We start from the raw sequence: 24,512 nt of genomic DNA on the forward strand, positions 1-24,512 counted from the left end.
TCAATAGCTGCTAAATAAATCAGGAGGCCGACAACGGAAACGACGCTCTATTTTTAACTAAATATTTTAATATACATGTATGCCGCTAATATAGTCATGAAAGGCTGCGCGCTTTGTTGAAAATGTTAGAGTTCAACATCGCTTTCAACGAAACGTTTCTCATTGTTTCGATAAGTTCCGCAGGATGTTTAATATAGGACGAAGTGGTGCACTACAATATCATACCTTTTTAGAGGCATTGCCAGAATGTTCCAGTTCAATTCAGAGTCTTAATTTAAACATTGTCAGTCAATATCTATAAAATAATCAATCCCTTGGCTAAGGTTATCGGCTTCAGAAATAACTGTCCACGTCTTTTCATGTCAATTTCAAGTTTGTTTTCTTAAATCTAATTTTGGGACGCACCACACGAGCTTTTCAAATCAACAAAACAAACAGTTCGTCGTTGGCGCCCGTTGACGTGTTTTTTTCGGGACAGGAGAGTGCCACAACAAGTGACACAACGCCATCTTTCGCCGAAGTCTCTAAACGGCTATCTGTCAAGCGGATGTGACGTTTTTGAGTGTTTCCGTTTCTGAGTAGTAGATAGACGCGTTTTTCTCTGTTTCCCTCTCATAATATAATTTTTGTATAGTATATAATGAGTATAAACTATCTGGCCCAGACCGGTCAATAAGTTACTTACTGTAGTGAAAACATCGCTTTTGTGGCTTATTCGCTAATTGCAGCATTGTTCATTGCTTACTGCTCTACACCCGAGATTAAAGAGAGCACAAACTTAATCAGGTTTGAAAGGCCACATGGTCGAATCGATTGAGAAGCATCAGTCGCACACAGGTACTGCATCCTTGGTTCGATGCCATTCCAGTAACTCAGGAATTGACTTCGGTATGACGAACGATTGCGGAGATCGAGTTTTTTGTTCTGGATGTCGAACTCAATGAATTTCTTTTCACTTGAATTGTATTCTGGCCACTTGTGAGAAACTGCGGCTGGCTTGTTTGGATTTCTGAAAATATCGGTCAAGAAAGGTCAAGAAGAGTCCCCGATCGGGTCTTTAAAACGAACTGCCATGACAGCAAAACAATGGAATATGATAACTAGGGCCAATCAGAATACAATCATGCTACAACAGTTTTGCTGTGACCTGCACCACCCTCAGCTTTCAAAACTGCAGCAAAACATGATTCCGTATCTCAAGCCAGAGGCTGAGTAAAAATTCACCGGGTCTTTGCTAGCAGTCAATGCTAAGGATATGTTATAGCTCAAGTCTACAGAATGTAGATTCATGGACAATTGTGACGATTTCCCTAAAATGGGACGTTGTCCGCAGACAGGATGCTCCATCCTGCTTCTGCTATTCAGTTTTGGTTACTGATGAAAGAAACTCACCCTGATTTGGCGAAGTTCGTCCAGTATGTAATCATGGCATCTGATAGTTCCTTCTCGCCCGGGGCGCCCCCTCCTGATTTCCACATTGTAGTGTTACCAAAAATATAACCAAGTTCGTCAGTGTGAATTGAGCCATCAACATAGGGAGATACTGGTGGTACTGCACCGTATGCAATACTACCAACTTCTTTACTTGGCATAGGGAGAAAGCTGTAGAAATATGTCGAACCAGTAGAATCAACCACGTGGCTGTCCAGGAATCTTATTATCATTTTGTAGAAGAGCGCATCACCCAGAAATTCCAGAAAATCCCTTGCGTCTGTCATCTGAGTCTGTCCCTTTGCGTATCGCTTCCAGAGAGTGTCTACTGCTTTATCATCGTCCAAGCCTGCAAAACTTGTTGCTATCATCTTGAAATCAGCTTCAGACACTCCATCGTAAAGGCTAGACTTATTCTCCGCGAGTATAGCAAGGTTAGTGTTAGCCAAGAAAGGCGAGCCTTCGTACTTGTTCGCTCCAACTAAGAAGTCGACCGATTTAAATAAAGGATGATCTTCTATCCTTTGGCCAGGGTCGAGGCAGTTGGGTGAAGTTGTAATGAATGTTCCATCTACCCTCGGCCCAACCGGGACTTCGAGGCCACTTATGCTATGCGGAAAGCCGTCGCTAGATGATTCCACTCCAAATGCCTGCTCTGGGAGCTTTCGGAGACATGCAACAACTTCACTAGAGTCAGCATTGGCGCAGCCAAGAACCCTCGCAAGGTTGTTTGAATAGCCAGTGGTAGTTTTCGGATTCGGAAAACCCCAAGGCGACGAGGCAACACCACTTTCTGCGATGATTCGTTGAAACATACCCTTGTTGCTGGGGGCTAACATTTGCCATGTACCAGATGCTGCGCCCGCCGATTCTCCGAAAATAGTCACCCTGTTCTGATCGCCGCCAAACGCACCAATGTTGTTCTTCACCCACTTTAGAGCTAGTTGTTGATCCAGTAATCCATAGTTACCACTTGCGTTTGCATCCCCTGTTGTGAAGAAACCAAAGATTCCAAGCCTATAGTTTAAGGTCACAATGATGACGTCACCGAGGGCGGCCATCTTTAATCCGTCGTATAAATCACCGTGACCGAGAACAAATCCGCCGCCGTGAATCCAGACCATAACAGCCTTGTTCGCCTCACCACTTGTCGGTACGTATAGGTTCAATCTCAGGCAATCCTCGCTCATCGTTTGATTGTCTACAGGATTAAAAGGCTGGATACAACGCGGGCCGAAAGCGTTAGCGGAGAAGGGGGCAGTAAAGTGCGCTTTCGCAACCGGTGCTTCGAATCTCAGGTCACCCGTAGGTACCTCGGCGAAGGGAACTCCGAGGTATTTGTTGACGGTAACATTCTCCCAGGAGTCTGAAAATCCCACAATGTCGCCAACACTTGTGGTGACAATGGTGTTGCCAACACTTGCGGTGACAGTTGCAGCACGGACGGTGACAGAGCAGAAGATTAACAGAGACACCACGATGAGAAATCCCTCCATTTTGAACTTAACTGTCTAACAGTCCTAATGGAAATGCCATTATATCGACGGTGAAGGTCATTGATATATACCTATTACATCACATGTATAATCATGAGTGGTCAAACAGAGTACTGTCAACCCTTTCACAACGACAAGAAAGTGGTTATATAACATTACATGTTCATATCATGAGATGATTAGTTGATACCATTTTGTCAACTAACATTGTTTGGGGCCTAGACTGTTAGTGTTGTCTTAATCAAAATCTGTCTGGGTTTACGGCCTCTAAGCAGGAGAAGGGTACTGAAACCTAATGCTTTTTTAGAACTCGGCGATTTTCATATTGTGAACACATGGGTTAGTGTTGTAAAGATGAACAGTCGCCTCAGCGAAAATTTGGGGAAATCACGATTCGAAGAGACAAACCCAGGTCGAAAATTCATATATACAAATATGTACGATCCTTTTGCCGACACAACTCTTTTGCAAATGATGTTGTCGTGGCAAATTATATATAAACAACTCTTTTGCAAAGACCATCTTTCAAGGTACAGTGCCTGGAGGGAGGAGACGACGAAGACCTATAGGAAAACCTGGCTGGACAACATCAAGGGCTGGACAGGCCTACAAACATCACGACTCATCCACGAAGTACTGCTGCTTTTTAGCTGTCATCACAGGTTATGGGACTGACTGACTGACTGACTGACTGACTGACTGACTGACTAAAGATATTACAAAAATCGTCATGTACGTGTACACGAAACAACGAATTCATAAAGATATGTTGGCTTCCAGCAGGACCACGACTTCTCCAAACAGGATAATTGACAAGTTGTTGAACTGCATGAACAATGCACTAGAAGGGGGTGTAACCAAAAGCCTGCCATGCATGCCATGTCCAAAACTGCCTCGCAACACGTCAAAAATCATTATTAGAACTCAGCATTTGTGGGGTACTACTGGGGGCGGCGCACGGTGTCAAGCAGGGTCATTATCCTCCTGACCAGCTTACTACCACGACCAAGTCGTCCCTTTAAGTATCTTATCTGGAATTTCGACCTTGGAAGCGCTTTGAAAGGACTCAGCTTTTTGCAACAGTCATTACTGCCTTAGATTGCAAACTGAACACAAATGATAATCGGAATGAAACTTTATCGAATAAATGAGAGTTTATCAAATTGTTCCCCATATTTGATATCAACTCTTCCTAGATTAATTATCTGGAGAAGAAAAATTAATCAAATAGTAAGAAATCCAATCTTGACATCGCGTACAATTGCGATCGGCAAAGGATTAAATTTCCTGACTAATACTTCCATTTCTACGCCCCCGCTGAAGCTCGGCCGTTGCCAACACCCTAGCGAATAAGGCAAAGAGCTGCATGAATGCGGGAATGTATGCGACGTACATGTATGAACCGTCCCCGAAACTGTGTGGCAGGAATCCACGGCCAAGCTGTAGTCTAAGCTGACAACATACTGTGCGATCATAGTCTAAGGCCTCTGTCTCTCCAGCTATAAATCCTTCCGCAATCAGCAAACAATAGGGGACTATTTAGAAGAGGGACTAAGTCAACTTTTACACCGGGTATGCCAACGAAGTGATTTGGTTTGGCCCATTATGGCATGCATGCTGGCCACAAGTGGATGTCCTTAGCCAGGAATTTTAATCAAAAAAAAGTGCTCAATTAACTGGTATGCCAACTAATTAGTGTCAAAATAAATACTTCAGTATCAAAAATGAACGAAGTACGCGTATGAAAATACATGGCTTACTTAACACAGTGTTTATGCTTATCGGATTTTATAACCTTTAGATGGAGTTTATTAAAACAGCTTAATCAGGATTGTCAATATTATTTGCTTAACGCAAACCTAATGACTCATACCCCAATTGCTAACATGCACTAATAATAAATAAATGGAAATGCATAACGCATGAGTTACGGAAACCGTTGTAGGCCTACGCACACATCGGTAATTGTCTCCCTTCTCGAGCGAGCATTTTATTAAATCTTGCAACTTTTATGCAACTTCGTCATTTTCAGAACTAAAAAGTAAGTAATAGTTTGCGGAGCAATGGATGGTGTAATAATGGTCACCCACGCATCTTCGTATCTGGGTTAACCTTTCATACATGTGAGTATTGTTCTTTCGGAAAGACCCCGAGGACCGAGAAGAAGGTTATTGGGTCATATGAATTAATAAACGCCCACTAGGCCTTCCATTTCCAAAAACCATTTTTTCAAAGTGGAGTATTTGTTGTGCTTTGGTTGGATTTAACAATCGAACGCTACAGATTGTTTGAGACAAAATCATTTGACAATAAGTTTCCGACACCATGTTACGATAGTTGGCAAGACAACGTGGTTGGCCTGTCAGTGCAATTTGAACATATTTGACTTCTTGTCAACACTATGGGCAATTAACACTGTCTTGTTGTCCGAAAGACAAAGGAGTCACTGAAAATCACAATATCTGTTACATTTACTAAGATCCTTTAACTCCGTCATGTCATTTACCCTATATCATCAACGACCACAGGGAAATTCCTAAGGAACAAAAATTGATAGCTCAATATTTTCGGGGAGATGATTTTCATCAAAGATTACCAGATATCGCCAATACTGATTTTCCTTTGACGAAAGGTTAAATCAGGGTTAACACGTGTGATCAACTGTGCTATCACCCGATGTCAGCGAACCACAGAATCGATGCCTAATGGTTTGTAAATTCCCCTCCGCCAAACGGCTGCCATTCACAAAGTAAGGGAGCAAATCTAGCGGATAATGACTGCGCGAGCGTGGGTGGGTTGCTAACAGCAATGAGCATTATTGCTCGTCTTTTAGTGGTGTTCGGATCAGGGCATCGGGCTTGTTGAAGGCAACGGAACGGTGACTAGGAATGGAACAAGGATTACTAGGAATAGAAAAGGAGGATGAGATTTTGATGAGATTTCTTTATCCCCTTGTAAGGCAACGGGAATATCAGCTCAGGTTTTTGACAGAATTTTCTTCTGACTGACTGCAACCTCAATGATACTTTTATTGCAGTGACATAGCTGGAGTATAGTGCAGCCTCACATACCAGGCCACAATAGACACCTTACTATACATATTACAGTTCAGAAGTCTGCATCGCACTTTACCTGTCAATTCTTGGTTATTCAGATACTCCATCACACTTTCTCTGCAACGTTTGTCAAATACATGAAGAAACTTTACGACGTTTGTTACGGGAAAGCAATTCTAAAACTCCTTGGTTACGGTGTACAGCGCTGTTTTCAGTGGTAGAAGGACTGTGCCTCTTTCTGGCGGCAGTGGATTGCCTTCCCAGGTGTCCTCCTAACTGGTAATTGGTTAAAATGATGGATAAGAATAAGTCATTTAGATGTCGGCTGGCTATCATGTGTTAGCTTAAAGACGATCGCGAGGGTGTTCTATATCATGGTCTCTAATCTCGCTGATGTTATTGGAGATGGGGTGACCTAAAGACTTGGTAAAACATTACAATGCTACAAGACTGGTATTCCGATAGTCTATGTAGCTGCTTTGAAAACGGCACTTCCTTTGGGGTTTCAAATCGCGTGGGTGTTTAAGATCATGTTCTAGTTAGCTCGTTGATGTTAATGGAGGTTTGATGGTTGCCTTTTCATTAGATAAAGGGCTTAGCGTATCGATAAGCTGAAGTTGAAGTAATTGATATTTCTTTGGAGGTGTGCTTTCTTTTACTTGTTTATCATGTAGATGTAGTTCAGAGACGATCGCGAGGGTCTTCAATGTCGTCATCTCGTTGATGTCATCGGAGGTCGGATGGACATTCATTTATGTGTTTTTCAGTATATTATTGGCTCAACATAACATTTTCTAATGTGGACATTATTGATTTGCCAGAAGGCTCATCCAAGTCCGATGTTCAAAACGCAATTGAGAAATTTAAACCTCGACTTTGAATTCGAAAGTCAGAGAAACTCAACCAAACAGATTAAGATTTACACGCCGGTGAAGGATTGATTTGCTTCTCCCTGCCAACGTTTGGGAAAAAAGTATGAGGGTCTAGGTAGTGCCAATTTAACTAGAAAATGGCTTACAAATTTATTACAGGTGCATGACCGTCAATTATATATCGGAGACGTCGTGTCATGTGTGTCATTTCTGCTAAGTTCGCATATTCTATAACGTAAACATACGATTCAGCTTTTTTTAACGAAGAGCACATCTTTGAAACGCGACCACCTTCCTTTTACTCAAAGAAGGCGTCAGATTGCGAAAACGGTGGAACTCGATAAAACTATTGTCATTTTTGCGGCAAATGGGAACTGGCTTCTTATGCTGTCGCAATGTGTGGGAGGAGTCTTTTATCAAGAACAACGGTTACAACGGTTACAAAACTGGCTTAGTATTAGTGACGATGCTCAGATGAGAAAGACAGGTAAATTACACCGCTATCTATCCTAATTTTTCTTCTCAAATTGCTCCCGGGTTTTTTCCCTATCCCTGATGACTCTGATGAATATTCTTCGCATTGTTCATCAGGATTATTTTGGTGTAGATGATGTTATCTGATTGATATTGACATGCACGTTGCGTTTAATATTTTAGGCTTGGGAGTTCGCCTGCCGATTGATGTTTTTAAAAAGAATTAATAGTAGAATATGAAAAAATGAAGGCCATATTCTTTGTTTCGTTTGAGACTAGGAAAAAGACGCATGCGAAAACGGAACGACAGTTCTATGCGTGGGTGTTTGATCGTCTTTGAATCCATGTGATGTTCAGAGATATGAATATTTAAAACCGATGGTAACAGGCTCTTTCTATTGTTGGTTTGGGACGCTATGCATTCTATCAAACAATCCAAATGCATGTACTCTTTGGCCTCTCGACACGTTACAATATTGGTCGGGGGCGTGAAATCAATAATTGAGTCAAATTGTCTCATCACTTTACCTGGCGTCTGCAGAACCTAAATAAATCAACCGACTGTACGTTAGCCTAATGAGATTTACCATCCAATGGGTGGGGGCGCTTTGGTGAAAAATCGAATCAACCGAGTGAGTGGTTGCTAAAATGGGATCCCACAGTTGTCTATTGATCACAAGGTACCTTTCTTTTTCTGTTTGGTCAAGAAAACTGTTTTTATTTCAAATTTAATTTTCACTTTATGCGCACCCCAATGCACAGGGTATTGAAATGACAATGATCTTGCCCGAGTGAGAGAAAAACCCATTATACATGTAACTCAACGTTTCCTCAAGAACTATACAATGTAGTTACGAATTCGTTAGGTGCGTGAAGGCGGATAATTTAGAAAATTGTGAGCGAGTGGTTGTCATGATTGAATTAGCCTGCTCGTAAAGTGGTTCCCTTTTTAGGTTTCGGTTACATGGTAATTTTAAGTGCACATCAATAAAATACACCAATATCACACAGCCAGAAGGAGGGGTCATGTTGGAGCAAAATCAAATTGCATGATTGTTCGCGAATCAGTTGGCCTTTAGCTTTACAGGTTGAGTGGAGGACTTCTTTGGACCGAACGGCAACAAATGTTGGCATTCTACCTTGAATAGTCTGTGACAGAACACCCTGAACATCCTGACAGAAACTCACTTCACAATCAGAATCCTAGTTAACCATGATCGAGGTCAGCAGGAGTTTGAGGTGAAAAGAAAATGAAAAATGAAGTCAACGAAGCGACTCATCAGTAACGTAATAATAGAAGATATAGAATGTTTATCAATCAGTGACAACTCGTCCGGTGATTTAAAACACACGTCGATATGTTTGATGTGTACTACCACCGTGAGATAACGGAGGCCATGCATCATAAACTGAGCATTGCCACTCGGAAGCGAAACCATGGATGGGAGCGCAAGCCTCGGACCGACTTTTGTCTCGTTTCTATTTTGAGGTCAAGGTCATTCTGTGAACAAAATGAACAGTAGTTCAGTAATTCTCAAATATTTATAGTCACTGTTGATTTGACTATTTGACGGAGGCCACGGCGATCACCGCCGGGAATGTTCATCCCAACCTTGAAGGGATTGGTTAAATTGAGAGGCGATAATGGTTTTACTATAGCGATATTCTCCACGACACCAATCAGATTATCTTCAATTCCGGTAATATCATACGGCAGTATGACAGCCCCAATTGTTAGGTTGAGATCGGTTGCCAAGTAGCGGGTCTAACGGCGATGCGGAATGTAGGTGACTATATTTATACTGGCTAGTAACAAACTGTATCGAGGGAAGAATTCGTTGCGATGAGAACCGGAGGAAGGGTTGCGATAGCCTGTGATCAATTCCAATATTCTCTAGACCTGTTTTGAAAGAATGCCGTGCTTCCAAATACAGATTCACTGTCAACCATGCATGTAATTAGAACATTAAAGCTATATGTTTCATCTCGCCCGCTTTTGCCTCAGTTGAAGATGTCCTTTTCACGCTGGTGATTTAGATTAATACACCAGTTACGGGGAACAATAGATTCGCCGGAATATATTTGTCAACAGATTTTTGAAGGAGTCAGTTCCTTTCGCCCCTCAATTTCACGGACAATAAAGGATTCCGGCAAGTCTTTCGCCCGTAAACGGTATGTCAATTTGAATCACCACACGGTGACTGTGCTCTCAGGTGTCTCGTATTCGTTCGACCATGTACAGCATTGTATCCCTTTTATCTAATCAAAACCATAGTCTTTCAAATAAATACACAATTAGAGTAGGTATGGGGAGTAGCTTGGCCTACTGCAAAGAAGTATTTATTGCTTCTTCAGTCTATACATGATGTGCATGCAAAACCAACATCATGGACCAAGAGTGCGCACTCGACGTCCGTACCATCTGGCATTGTTGTGATCAACACTAACTGTCATTTGCAATACAATAACTGACACTCCATCTATGAACATGTTCTACAGCTTATAGAATATATCGCATCAACCTGCGCAAATGGTCGCGATATGCATTTCCTACTGTCGACGTGAGATGGACTCATGGAGGCGATGGCTGAAGTGCATGAAATTGGGACGGATATTTTCTACTGTGTATTTCTCTACCAATCTGGTTGTTATTTTCTGTCCATTAGCTAATGCGCCAAGTACAGATGACAATCCGAAAACTAAACATTGCCTATGCACATGACAACCTAATGACCATTCGGTTTCTGCGAAGGTTTGTTTGCACTGACTGAACAATGCAGAGTCCTGAAAATTACGTTTGGTCGCGTAGCTCAGATCGATAAAAACCTCTACTGAGTAAATCCGAACCACGAGTTACTGACACAGTATCCTATCTGAAACTACTAGAAAAAGTTTAAATGCCCAAAATCGATTTATTTCTAGAATGTTTCCTTCGAGCACATTTAGACTACACATCTTGTAGGAAAAATAGAAAGAAAACCTGTTTGATTACATGACATATAAAAGAGAATGCGCTAACGCTTGAAAAAGCGTTTTCTCCTGGCCGAGTGTGTCTTTATGAATAAAATATTAATACATTCATTAACGCCGTAGCTATTCTTTCGTGGCGGTACATTACTTCTTGCAGACACTTCTTACGTCCACGAGAGACATGTGCAAATCAAATTTTAAGAAATCAGCGGAGTAGTTTTCGCACAGCAACCGAAAACGACAGTCAGACATATACTTTTGAAAGTGCTCATTGACAGTGATTCCCAATAACCATTTGATTGTGTGTTAACGTACACATTCGAAATGAATCGGTAAGCTCTTAAAGTGCCGCAGAGGTGAAATCTTGTAAATAGGTGATACTTGAATTTCAGACCAAAATCGACAAGCAATATTGTGTAAGACCTTATTCACTACTCGCCCGCAATTCTTCTTCTTATGCATGTACAATATGGAGCTTTTATTTGATTCGCTTATAGAATCCGACCACAATTTGGCAATTGGGACACCTGTGTTCGACATCCTTGCAAGCATCAATGCAGAGAGGAATCAGACAACATCCAAGCCAGCAGCTGAAACAACATGCAACAAAAATCAATTCATCAAAAATCAACATAAATTCATATTAACTAAAGCGTACATTTTATGTACCCCATCACCAATATTCATATCGATGAACTATGTTGAAGTAAACTCAGCAATTCGAATGTCAGCAAAGTCTATTTGATCAACCTAAATTCAGGCAACTCCTACGCCGAAGCCAAACTTGAAAAAAAACACTCTTCATAAATGGTTCAAGCCGGCAATAGAATGCACTGAAAATGGAACAAATATCGTGTACACACCTTTAGCTTGTTTTCCTGCTGTCTCAAGCTCAAACTCAAATTCTATAGGTCTTCTATAGATCTATCAGCATCAGATTTTTGAAATTTCTATGCTGACTAGATTATTCCAGTTCATCAACTCACCCAAAGAGGCAAATTCCCCCAATCGCTACCCATGTCAATAAACCATTCGTGTAACTCGTTGATGTTGTGACAGTGGCTCTACATCCGGGACATTGCATCGTCATTGGTTGCTCCCCGAACACGAGCGTCTGGGCAATAACCACAGCTGGTCCCGGCTGAACAGCAACCGGTGGCTGACCTTGGGCGGGGTACTGGGGCTGACCTTGGGCGGGGTACTGGGGCTGGCCTTGGGGAGGGTCCTGAGGCTGGCCCTTGTCGGGGTAAGCTGAAATATAACATTGCCCTAGAGAAACAATAGATATCTACAGGTTTCATTGGGGTCTTGGTCTTAGTCATCCACAGACAAAAAGGCAGACCTGTGTTGACGTGTGACGTCGACATTTCCGTGTAGGTGAATTTCAAGAAGTCAAGGAAAAAGTAGACTCTTTGATTCTGATAACAAGATTTATGATTTTAAAACAGTTTTGTCACAGTCTTCATATATCGTGATGAGTGTTTTTTCTTGGATCTTGGCGTACGCACTTGCATTTTGAAATGGTAGACCACCTTTACTATTTGGTATGAATTAATTGACTTGCATGAAGCGACGGCTAAGTGAGCGTTGCTGTAGAAACCTGTTCAATAAATACAAACCAATCGAGGTTGCACATGGACTGTATAATGTACGGGCTACATGCTGTAAGCTATCTTTTTTAGTATACCCATGCGAAGAGGAAGAACTCACCTGGCTCGCTCATGATGTTGTTGTGAAGGTATGGTTTCGAAACAGACTACAAAGTAAAAGAATGGCGAAGTTGTTTATGTACATATGATATCATCAGTTTGAAAAGCACTCTGATCCACGGGCCAACACTCAGCACTAACGACCGAGCGTACACGTGTGCGATGGGAGGAGCATGCGACTTACTCTGGTATTCGAGGATGCTAAAAAGTTCGCTCAAAAAAGGACGAAGCATTTCTTCGAGCCTCGGTGATGTTGACGATGCAGCATCCATAACATCTTAGTGGTCGTATTAGAGTGGAAGGCTTTTGGTGAGGTTTTAAAACATCGAAAGCAATAGACTTGAATATGCTTAGGCCTATCACATGTACAAATCATATTGTATAGCTATGAGCTTTCTCAGGTTAAATAACCGCGTACTTTTGGGCTGCTCTGCCAAAACTACTCGGTCAATTTCTCAAGTTCGAGTTTTCTTCATTGGACCCAAGAGGGAATATCCTAATTTCAGTTTGTATGCTTATGAAAACATTTTTTTACTTGATTTGCAACCCTCTAACCTGTACATTAGGTACAACGATGTTTTGGTTTCAGCCAACGCCCCGTCATGCAGTTCTTGAATATACTAAGTCATGGAACTCTATCAAGCAAGCAACAGCTTGCCGATGTCCATAATGCAAATACTGTATGACATCAAACACAGGCCCATTCAGCCATCGTGTCAGCATATTGATTTACTTTATTGTTGTTTCGCATGTACGGTTATTATAGGCATAGTATACAGTCTAGTCAGACCACTTGTTTTCGCACTTGATCCATTTAGGTCAGACTGACACCGGATATGTTGCCCCCCAAAAAAAGAAGTTTATGAAAAGCCTGACTGTGCAACACCATAGCCAGGAATGTGACGAAGACAAACAATTTTTGATTAGCTGGTGATAAAAATAACATGTGACCAGCTTCTGAACACAGCCCAGGCGAGGATAACTGTCAGGTTGGTGAAAAACTGCATCAATCACTTTCTCAGTCACTGCGAATCCAAGTGTACTGCGAAGACGAGTTCAGTTGATTGGCATACCCAGCGATTTGCCCGAGGGGGGATGTTTTTCTCCAATTCCAGCATTGTCGCGGTCACTTTTTAAAAAATCAGCCATGGTGATTTTTACGGTCAATTTCCAAAATTTTCCTCGAAAAAACCGGTCCTCAGCCAGCAACTGTACATTGACTCAAAAAACAGTTCTGGATTAACCGATGAAAAGAAGAGACTCACCGGCGAGTTTCCTGACAGATTCCTTCCGCAAACAATAATATGATATGGCTAGCTGCTCGGTGTAATATTCTTCTGCTGTACTTAGTAGATTGGATCATATAATTAACTATAATTAACAATTGTTGCACTAATAAACCGAAAAGCGCTGTTCTCCTTGCTCCAGCTGTCGGTTGTTCGAGTTCAATTGCGCTGATATTGTGGCGCTGTTGTATTTAGGGCGACTCCCAGACAACTTGTCATATCATGATATCGATTAAATTGCAGTTCGTCTGATGCAGTGGTCTCATTATAATAATGACTTTAGTTAAAGCAGAATGTTTGGGCGTTTACCAGTTTAAACCAGTGCAGGTTGTCATAGTTCGCAAGATAAGATGTTGCCATTGACCAGAGTTGACCAATTGAGCCTGAACTGACATAGCTGACCAGCCTGACCGTCCTCGAGCTGATATTTGGTTCAAGGCCAATTTCTTACTCGAAGCCCTGTCGAATTTTCGCTTGTTGCCGCGGTGAGTTCTTTTGTGTGACACTTGGAAGCTTTTGCAAAGCCCGGCCGAAACGCCTATAACATTGTTCGACCTCGTTCCGGGGGCTTTGCAAAAACTCCTTAATGATAAAAGACCCGTACAGTTTTGTCTCTTTCACTCGTCCACGGTCATGACAGTGGGTTTAACGACAGCAACGCCACCCTGTGAATAGCATAACTGAATGCATCGCTCAATGCTTCTAACACCAAATTAGATAAACCAATCAAAAACGGAAAGTGCTTGATTGCGCGGATGCAGGAAGCTAAGACTGTTCCTTTACTTACACAGCGTCATGTCTGTAGTTACAAGAAATAAGACTCAAAGCGGTCCAACCAAATAAGAATTTATTTTCATTTTTTCAGAGAGTGCATATGATAATATAAATACCACATACTTGCATTTGATGCAAAATAGAAATTATATTAATGCGATTATAAAAGGCGATTGCTTTCTACTGGAGTTCCCATTTCATCCAAAAAAAATTCGTACCTAAATTTTAATATTCCATGTACATTGTTTTAGACTATGTGGAAAAACTGCAACAAATATCAGATGTTGGCCTGTATCTAAGTTTATAATGATAAATAAAAACACATTGCACAAGATACAAATAACAATATTTGCATATATTTTTATTTGAAAATAATCTTGCCACTCATTCAATGGACGTATATATGTTGACTTGCTCTAGGGCTTGAAACACCCATTGTGTACGCGTATCTTACTCGAGTGTGCAGAAAAAGATATCTATATTTTCAAAAAATGATGCTAAGTTATTAGCTCCATGATTTTGATGAAAAATAAGATTGTCATACAGTCAATGCAAAGCAAATGTTTTTGGTACACTTACGGCGGCGTCATGCGGGAAAAACGTTTACTCAGAGATTCGTAAAAGATGTTCCGCATCATTTAGGGATATGGATGGAGCGCATCGATATTTCCAACTCGTGGTGTTATATTTCTCGGTCACCTATCCTCGGCGTTGCCTAACTTGGGGACAGAACAAGCAAGCACAAGTCCGCAAAGGAACATCTTCATAGAGGGGATGGCTGAACGTCACTTATTCGTGGGAGTACGATGCAGCATCCCTCCCTCCGGACAAAGTCAACTGGTCCGCGAGCTACAATTGCGCGATCACTGCGTCTATATCAGTACCTTACGAAAGCCCAGAAGGATCATTCGAAATACGAAATACGAAATACGAAGTACGAAAGTCGAAATACGAACTTCGAACTTCGATATACGGATCCAGGATCTGAACCATTTACTATTCAAAAATAGCCGTTTAAGTGAGTTTTACCTTAGCGAAGTGATATCTTTAAGGAACAGTTCAGGTTGGAGTCAAGTAAATCGGGTGCTTCTTTAATTCAAAACGTAAGTTCTAAATGCAGTCCGTATACATGTAGTTTAACACCAACGCGTGGTTTGCCTACAGTTTCAGTCGTTCGTATTTTCCTACCAATATTTGGCAATTGGGACACCTATGCTCGACATCCTTGCAAGCAGAAACGCACAGAGGAATCAGGCAACATAACCAGCATCTGAAAAGCGTGATGATTAAAACATTTATTTAGTAGCAATGCGAGCGATCCAAAGACATCTCAACAACGTGCGACTGAAAATGAAATCAGTATCACTGTATAAAGAATGCCTCCAGAGTGAATACAGGACCGACCTACAGCTTCTTTTATTAGAGCAGAGATTGTCTCAAAGGTTAAATGAGATGTTTTGCATTCAATCAATGATGTTCACCGACATGATATAATTACATGTATTCTACATTTTACGATTGTGCGTAGCAATATTCCAGTCCATCAACTCACCCTACGATACAAAGTCCTCCAAGTGCTGCCCATGTCAATAAACCATTCGAGTAAGTCGTGGATGTTGTGACAGTGGCTCTACATCCGGGACATTCTAGCGTCATTGGTTGCTCCCCGAACACGCGCGGCACGGCTGCAACAACCACAGTTGGACCCGGCTGTTGAACAAAAACTTGAGGCTGACCTTGGGCGGGGTACTGGGGTTGCCCTTGGGCAGGGTACTGGGGCTGCCCCTGGGCAGGGTACGGGGGCTGCCCTTGGGCAGGGTACTGAGGCTGCCCCTTGTCGGGGTAAGCTGAAATATAATTGAACAGTGCCCTAAAGAAAAAATAAAGCTATGTACAGGTTTCATTGGAGTAAGTGCGTCATTTCCAAAAGGCGCCATCGCAAAAAACTTTCAATACGCTATCTTTCAAATAGTAAACTCAACAATGCTAAAATGGCCACCTAAGTTGCTGGTTATAAATCTTCCTTTAGATTTTTCTTCGTCCTGCAGGAGGAAAGATGCGTAGCGTCGTGATAGCATTGCACATTGCTTTATCCGTCCATTTTTAATCAACTAAATTCGAGTCACCAAGAGAAACAAAAAGGGTTACACATTGTTGTCTCCTTTCGGCCGAAAGGCCTACAACACATCTCAAACATATCTGGGTAGTTTGGGTCTCGTATCCTCTCAATCGGCGTAACTTACCCGGCTGGTGTGGTGGGCCTGCCGCGTAATCTGGAGGAGGTCCTGCAAAGGAAAGCGCCGAACTTTGAGAGTGGTATTACATTATAAGAAAGGCAAACGAATCCGCACCTTCTAAAATACGAACACGACACCAAGCACTGTTCGGGTTATACTAGGGCCTATGTTTGTATAAAGGTAATCTTATGTCAGGATAAAACTGTCGCCTGGTAAAGTATTGATACAAGTAATGCAAATGTTGTGTATATACAATACCGAATATCAAAGCGGCAAAATAGAAATACAATGTATATAACGTCGACCAGGGCATCCAATCCATACTGTATTCCCGATACAACAGCAAAAGCTGAGACCCTTGTATTGCAACCGTGTGGAAGGAAATCGTATAAGTCAACTAAATAAACCACTGGTTGGTAACTTACTTTTGACGGCCGAGAGCTGATAGTCTAATATATTTCTATTTACATGTAGCAAAAACACCAAATAGATATTTGTAATAGCAAACCCAGGGCGGGATCTGAACAGCATTATCATTGAGCCCTTAATGGTAGTGTTTCTCCGAGTGCAGGTGTTGAAGGTGAGGCAATCATAGCGGGCAGTTTGTACTGCAGTGTAAACGTTTTCTAGTATCTGCATTTTTGGACCTTGTACTATAAAAGAACTTTACCTTAAATATTAAGGACGAACATGCACAGATATCCATTTTTGAAATAAAATGTGCCTGGCAACTGATGCGTGTGAGAGTAATAACGATGTATGAATGAATGCATTATTGCGTTGAGAGCTGAGCGTCAACTAGGACATTATCAGCCATATTATGATTAAGAGTAATTGCGGCAGATATGATTACTGTTAATAATGGTTCAGATAGTATTCCCTGTTGCTTTCAATTACAGCCGCTATTGCATAGCTGGACTGCAGGCAGATTCTATGTAAACGACTGCAACACTGGTTCAACTACATTTGTGCCAGACCCAGAGTGCACTATTGCGATTATCAATGTGATTGCAACTTGCTATGACAAAGTGTTGGGTTTCGCTGGCCTGCATTCAGCTCATAAATGGTCGCTTCCCGATAGCAAAACGCAGGTTCACCGCTTAGTGTGGGCAGTTATGAAACGTTTGGCTGACTTTAATTCGCAGCCCCTATATACGAAGGTCGTCGTGTCCACAAGTCCTTTGCTAACTCATTAATACTCAACACACACTCGCAAATCATCTCTGGTGTTATGAGGAATCGGCGACATTTACAAAGAAGTCGCCACATTTATACAGTCTCGTTCGAAAGTTTTGCGAAACCTGCCATTTATAGCCTATCAGAACCATGCGGAAAGAATAGCGATATATTTTTGCCGATCTTTGAAATATTGACTAACGATCTTTGCGTACGCACACAGTTGGGAGCCTTGGCTCTAGCGTATGCTCGCGCATGCGTACAAGGGGGAGGGGTACTGAAAACCCGGGAAATGAATGGCCCTAATGGTGTTGCTTAGTTGCAGGAAGCCATGGCTACTGTTGGCCGCGCTGTATACCAAGCAACGGAAAGAGATTGTAATTTCAGTCTTTGGAGGCAGTATACGCAATATTGTACAGGCTCAGACCTATGCTATTAAGACTCAATAGACTAAAATAACTCACCTGGTGGAAGTTCGCTCATGATGGTGCTTAAATGGTTTGTTTTCTAAACAGACTGCAAAGAAAAGTTCCAAACTATCAGAAAATGAAACATTCTTTGCCGAGGCTAAGCGGCCAAATTACCCCCTCATTTACCCTACAATACCCTACAAATACCTTACAGTACCTTAGCCAAGGGTAAATTTTTTTAGTAGGGTACTATAATCTTTGAGCTATTGACGGTATTAATGGCCTCTATTATAAAACATGTACCATAATCCTTCAGAATACAACAAAACCGGACAGTTTTTCTAGGGAAGTTTTTCTACTTCTACACCTTTCAAAACAGCAACGCCTACCTTTAAGCCAACACCTAGTCCTCGACCTTGACTCTCTCTCAAGATGAATGTAATGATAATGGGAAATTAGCGAACTGGCCCGAATACTCACGCACAGTTACGACTGGTCTATGTCAGTATCGGATGGACCATTGAAAACACTCGAAGAATATTGATTTACTTTGTTGTTGTCTCGTATACATCTAGCCATGGTTAGAGAAGACTTGTACACTGCCAAGAGCAGTTGATTTGCATTATCGCCGATACATACAGTTCTAATGGAAATCACATAATCGCCTACATCGACGTGCATGCAAAATGGTTGGGTTGGTTTTTCTGTTTTGAATTAATGACGCCATTACTATATACAGGTTCACTAAAGAATATGGTTATTCGATTTGACCCGTAGTGTGCTGACAGTCTGGTCTCACTGTCTGCTATTAATCGACCAACACCCCAGGGAATCATATTCCAGTTCCCTCAACCGACATGGTCCTGCAATGCAACTCCGTGAAAAAAATTACGTCCGCGACGAAAAGACAGCAGCCGCATCACAAGACAACGCCAAATCATCAATAACTACCGCAGACTTTATTACTAAGTACTTTGATTTCAACCGAATTTCAACGAATTAAAAGTATATACATGTACTCTGGTCTCTCACGTGTAACATCCAGCCATATCTTTACATAGTGGACATTTCTAGGCCCGAAATTGGTGAAATTTTAGGCCTTCTATTTAAGCCACTATTGCCATTGACGCTGCTCGTCAATCAAGAAGAAACTTACTCCCGTCGTGGGCCTACCAATGAACACATGCACTCGCTTACTGCAGTGGACGTTAGGCGTCCGAAACTTGAGTATATGTAGCATGAAATGGCGACTCATGCGGATTTTCTTCAGGCAAAAGGAGACATACTCCTCCCAGAAGTTACATCCACAACCAGCGCAGTCCAGTTAACAGCACACGAGTAAGCACTTCTTGCTTCAATCAGGCAGCCAAGCTTCAAAATGGCCGAACAGTCCGGAAACCTGTGTCGTCCCCGAGCTGCGGGCAAACCAATAAAATGAAAGACTCACCTGCAGGTTCCCTTGCAGATTCGTTCCCAACTCTGTGGCTGTTCTGTACACTGTTCTGCTGTTGTACTAGTATGCAGTTGTAAATTGACTATCTACAAAAAGACGAGCAATTTAATGTTACACATCCATCTACCAGAGCGAGTGCGCGCCGAGCTCTTGAGCTCCCGATGCCAGCTGTCGGTTGGTTTACGAAGCGATGTGGTGCGTAAGTGTTTGGGTCACTTCGAAACTACTATACATGTTAAATCCGATGTACGCGTTGAAGGTCAGTACTGGTTTAGAACTAAATTGCTGATATTTACACGAAAAAAAGAAAGGAGTGGAGCTTGGAGAGAGACTCTTCACTAGACATTAAAAATGGAACACTTGAAATACTGTTAATAGGCTATACTTTGATGAATGGTAAAACTGGCTGCTCCGGTCAAACGCATTTCTGTGGAAGGTCGTACTGAACACCTAGAGTATAACCAGCAGCACCCTGTTTTATGTTAGATTCACACCGTAAGAATATGCTTCACTTAAATTAGATCGTACATGTTGACAAATAACTGTGATGAAACATCAAGGCATCACAACGGAATAATTAGAAGAATATTAAACTCCCCTAGATTTCCTTTTTTAATTGATGCAGCCGCTGATGATAAAACGTGATCAACATAATATTGTATGACGAGTACTGGTCTTTCTGTAGCTCACTATCACTGCACAAACGCTCTATATCTGAACGATCACACATTGAATGTTCTTATGTCAATAAACCATAAAAAGCTGATTGCTGTAACTGGTATACTCATATTAGCGATACAACTGAGTCCCACCTTTATGTACATAATGTTGACTTAATGGTCATTGTGCCATTCTGTTGTCATGCGTTGTCCGGCAAGTCCGGCCAACATCCCCGGCGGTGCGGAAGCTCCAACGGCGCCACCACTCTTCAAAGCTGCCCCAGTTGCCGACCGGCGCCATCAGAGAGTACAGCCAGAGTCTTCCAAATAATTTTTTGAAAGACTCTGGTGTGCAGTCGCGAACAGTAGTGATCATTTCCGAAATGATCTTTGATGATGGGTAGTTCCGTTGGTTCAGAGCTTGCTTTAACTTGCACAAACACGTACGTAGTCATTATGTATAAGAATTTATTAAACAGTGTTATATACATGTACAGGCAAATTATTATTTATTATTATTAAAAACATTTTTATAGCGCTTAACGTTGTTAAAACTTCTAAGCGCTTTACAATTTATAATAAAACATAACATTAATACATGATAGAATAAAAGTCATTACTAAAAAAAAAAAACGTGCAAATAAATGATGCTTCCACCTGAAGAGATTTTAGAAGAATACAATGTACATGAACTATGTTACTTGTGGTTTGTATACAAAAAAGTTGCTTTTGACCAGACCTTTCATTCTTAGGTGTCACTGTCGAGTTTTGGCCGGCATTTTCGACTAATTCTCCACATTCAAGTAGGTCGATATACAAGTTCTAAAATTGAACACTTACAATCGCCGTAGACATCGCAGTTGTTTCGCTGACGGTGAAGTATTTAAACCAGTATATTTTTGGTATCGCCTCGTTAATTGTTTCTTGAGCACTCTTTTCATTATCATCCGAAATGTCCAGTAGATTGTCAGGCCCACCTTACATGTACATGTACTTGCATCTTTCACAGGTACGATGTTGCCTCCGCGCGTCAGCGCCCGGCACAATCAATGGCCATCCCATGCACAATTCACGTTGACTTCGCTCAAAACGGGTTTTGAAGACCGCCAAGTCTTCGCGGGTGTTTTATTTTTGCGAAGAACCTCATTGATTCGCGATTCAATCGCAAAATGCAAAATCGCGAATCGCATAAATAAAGAGACGCGAAAATGAGACGGTTTGGCGCTAGGTGATCGTTATCATGCTACTGTATTTAGTGTTAACCAGCCGTCAGCCCAGTCTCGATGTGTACATTGGTGGTGTCTTCCTGAAACATCGAAATATAAAAAATGAAATCGGAGTGTAAAGATCTTTTCAAATCGACACATCGAGCAAAAGAATATAGTTTTCTACGTGGGTTGATGAGTCAATCACCACTCTCCGTAGCAGAGATTTTGATTTTGTCAGTCTTTTTTAACCTCTCTTGTATGGAGAGCATCAACCATACTTGAAACTATGATCTCGTCGTCAAAAACAAATTTTATTTCATTTTCCTTCTCGACAGATTTACCATCTACTGTTGCTAATGCTTCGGATCTTAAGGTAGCTTGTTCATCGTTTTTTGGGCCACCCCGTATAATTTTGAGTTTACCTTTCTATCCCATCTTCTTGGAAACATGAATGACCTGTTTGCAGTTCGGGCACGAATGAATGACGTCATGAAGTGCGCTGATACACAACGGAATCAAACAGCATCCCGCCCAACAACTGAAAGAAACGTAATCAATATCTTTATGATTTATATACGGTAGTCAGTGATTCTATCACAATAAAACATGTAATAGTATTGAGCGCCAAAAATATGGCGCTTTTCTAACGTTTCCCTGCCCAAAGCGCTTTAGTATATCATAACCGCGGCCTCCACAGAAATCACCTGGCTTTCAAGGAGCAACCAGAAGACGTTCCAGTTGTTACCATTTTTGCTGTACGTGTATTGAGTTGGCAGGGGGAGGGGGTAGGCATCGGGCGTGGCTGTCATTTACATCAGCAACTTACCCAATGATGAAAAGTACCCCACATATTATCCAAGCCAACAGTCCAACTTTAGTCGAAGTCGCCGTTAACACTGTCGCCTGACAGTGAGGGCAAACCGTTGTTATTGGGGATTCCCCGAACGCTGTTGTGTGGACGTGTGTTACACCAGGTTGAAGGGTAACTGCAATCAATAGTAATTAAACCATTATATCCATGCTCGAGGATTCAATTTCCAATAATCATATTTTGACAAGAACTAACGTAACTTTTTGTGTACATTTATGCAACAGGTTTTGGATGCATTATCCGAAAAAACTTTTAATGTGAAATGAAATATAGATTTTACTAAATAGTCTCATTGATCTGAAATATCATTCCGACTAATGATAAAAAATTGCCACCCCGTATGATGGGCACAATAGATATTGGTTCCTGCGCTGATCGGCGTGTGGCTGCCGCGCTAGATTGGCAGTTAAGGTCCTCCCGCCCGTACCGACATGGTGTCAGGCATCAGACCTTCTTTACCCGAAATGATAAACAAATATAATAGCGGCTCCTGCACAATGACCAGACTTGACTTACTAGTTGGTCCCTGAGGAGGCTGTTGTGGGGGATAGTAAGCTGCCTGCTGAGGCGGATATCCCTGCTGCTGTGGTGGTGGTCCAGAGAAATTCCCAGGGGCTGGTCCAACAGGATATGGTGGGGGAGCCTCGTCACCGTAGCCTGAAAGATAACATTAGAAAACAGGTTCGGTAATTACAATGTACTTCGAATTACTTCAATAAAGCAATGACGATTTGACACAAAAAAAGACAAAGATTTCAAGATTCAGTGCCCAAAATGCCTTTAGACAGGTTAATCATGCATTTTTCATTTACGGCACCAAATAAATTCAAAATTTAAAATCTCTCTAACGAAGTCCTAGAATAAATTAAACTTATATTTATGGAATCATTGGATGTTGCCTGTTGAATGCGTAAATTCATTGTCATATCACGGGTTCTATACACGTGAGGCATCAGCTTTTCACGCAAATTTACCTTACCTTGTTTCTCTGGTTGTGGTGCACACGCATAAGGGCCATCTGGAGGAGGGGCAGACATGGTGGGTAGGTTGTCTGGTCGTTTTAACTGAAACAGCAATTGCATCAATTGGCTGACACTGACACACAGTACAATCAAGCGGAAGTCCTAAAAACAAATAAGTGGGTCGGGATAGAAATTTATATATTTGGGACTTAGTGTATGTCTATATTTCGGGGTCAGTTTACAAGTATTTCTATCAACCTCTTCGGAAAAGTCTCCAAACTCGATGTCTGTACACCGCAATTTATTATTTCTATCGCTTGGCTTGTACAGTGTCATGTACAAATTGGCTTTGTCCAGAATTTTAGTTTGAATTTTTAACCACTTTGTGTATAGGCGTACAATACATATAGGTCCCATATAGGTCCCTGTGTAGGCCCTAATACATGTATCAGCATTGCTAGTGAGTCCGGTTTGCCACCTAGTATATGAAAATAGTGGTCATTAGGCCAATATTCGTCCGGTTCTCCCGGCTCCTATTGTCTCAAGTTCTTTGTGTCCAGGGTTTTAAGGTCAGAATGTGGACCTACCGAAAATTACCCTGCACATGGAATCCAGGACCACACCTGCACAAAACCCACCCCACTAGTCGCTCGACTATCGAAGTGACACTCCCTGACTATCCAACTTAACTGGGCATACACCCAGTTTTATCTTTTACGCTGGTTCCTTTACCTGAAAAGGGGGACAACTTTATACAGGGTTACAACCCCGACGATGGTAATCAGGGATACGGTTACAAAAGTTTCATAACATGTTTGTGGTCGACCAAAGTAGGGAGGTTAAGTTTTAAACCTCCCTGCTCAAAGTGAGGAATGTAGTATCAAGTAAACACAGTCACTAAAAGAAGTTTGAAAACTCATCTGCAACGAAGTAGTTTATGCATAAACTCACCAGTTAACTAAAAGTAGGTAGTCCACGCACGAATCGACTGGCTGATTTCCCTGTAATAATCAGACTACCCAAATGTATGTTCGAACATATAGCCCCAAAACACATAGCGAGGTATTTGCTAAGTTGACGTCATAGTGTTTGCTAGGGCGATGATAGCGTAATCCGTCTTGGTCTTGACATTGTTTTGTGAAATAACATTACCATTTCCCCTTTAGGGTTATTAGTTAGCACGGTGACATCTGGGGGGAAGGAGGGGGTGGGGGGGCGGTCCGGGGGATTTACAACTGTCCCAAGGACTTCTGACGTATCAGTGTGGTAACAGACAACATGTGTCCCGTTCGCCTTCTAAACTTCTAAAACCAGTGACAATAGATTACTAACTTCTACTGTCGAATTTGATGAACATGTTGGGTAAAAAATCTCATCCAAAAGTAAAGCACTGACAGATCTTGGATAGGTATTTACTTTTTGGCTATAATAAGCTACGACTGCCCGTCCATTGTCACCTTGATTAATA

At 41.7% G+C, this 24,512-nt stretch overlaps 3 protein-coding genes across 3 annotated transcripts; all 3 read right to left on the reverse strand.

The window, feature by feature from the left end:
• Positions 1 to 741: 741 nt before the first annotated feature.
• Positions 742 to 2,927, reverse strand: LOC135485966 (acetylcholinesterase-like). The gene is made up of 2 exons (XM_064768437.1): positions 1,393 to 2,927; positions 742 to 1,009 (listed from the first exon to the last, which is right to left on the reverse strand). Exons 1-2 carry the CDS (start codon positions 2,925 to 2,927, stop codon positions 742 to 744), a joined length of 1,803 nt encoding a protein of 600 aa, XP_064624507.1.
• Positions 2,928 to 9,655: 6,728 nt separating this feature from the next.
• On the reverse strand, positions 9,656 to 13,478 carry LOC135492936 (lipopolysaccharide-induced tumor necrosis factor-alpha factor homolog). Its single transcript, XM_064779711.1, has 4 exons — positions 13,274 to 13,478; positions 12,010 to 12,055; positions 11,286 to 11,550; positions 9,656 to 10,889 (listed from the first exon to the last, which is right to left on the reverse strand). Exons 2-4 carry the CDS (start codon positions 12,020 to 12,022, stop codon positions 10,778 to 10,780), a joined length of 390 nt encoding a protein of 129 aa, XP_064635781.1. The 5' UTR covers positions 12,023 to 12,055; positions 13,274 to 13,478; the 3' UTR covers positions 9,656 to 10,777.
• Positions 13,479 to 14,124: 646 nt separating this feature from the next.
• On the reverse strand, positions 14,125 to 23,850 carry LOC135486048 (annexin A11-like). Its single transcript, XM_064768556.1, has 7 exons — positions 23,062 to 23,850; positions 22,599 to 22,739; positions 22,038 to 22,197; positions 21,643 to 21,749; positions 16,312 to 16,353; positions 15,621 to 15,915; positions 14,125 to 15,338 (listed from the first exon to the last, which is right to left on the reverse strand). The coding sequence occupies exons 1-7, from the start codon at positions 23,162 to 23,164 to the stop codon at positions 15,227 to 15,229; spliced, it is 960 nt and encodes a 319-aa protein (XP_064624626.1). The 5' UTR covers positions 23,165 to 23,850; the 3' UTR covers positions 14,125 to 15,226.
• Between the last annotated feature and the right edge of the window lie 662 nt (positions 23,851 to 24,512).

This window comes from Lineus longissimus, chromosome 1, assembly GCF_910592395.1.
Source record: "Lineus longissimus chromosome 1, tnLinLong1.2, whole genome shotgun sequence".
Classification (NCBI taxonomy): Eukaryota; Metazoa; Nemertea; class Pilidiophora; order Heteronemertea; family Lineidae; genus Lineus; species Lineus longissimus.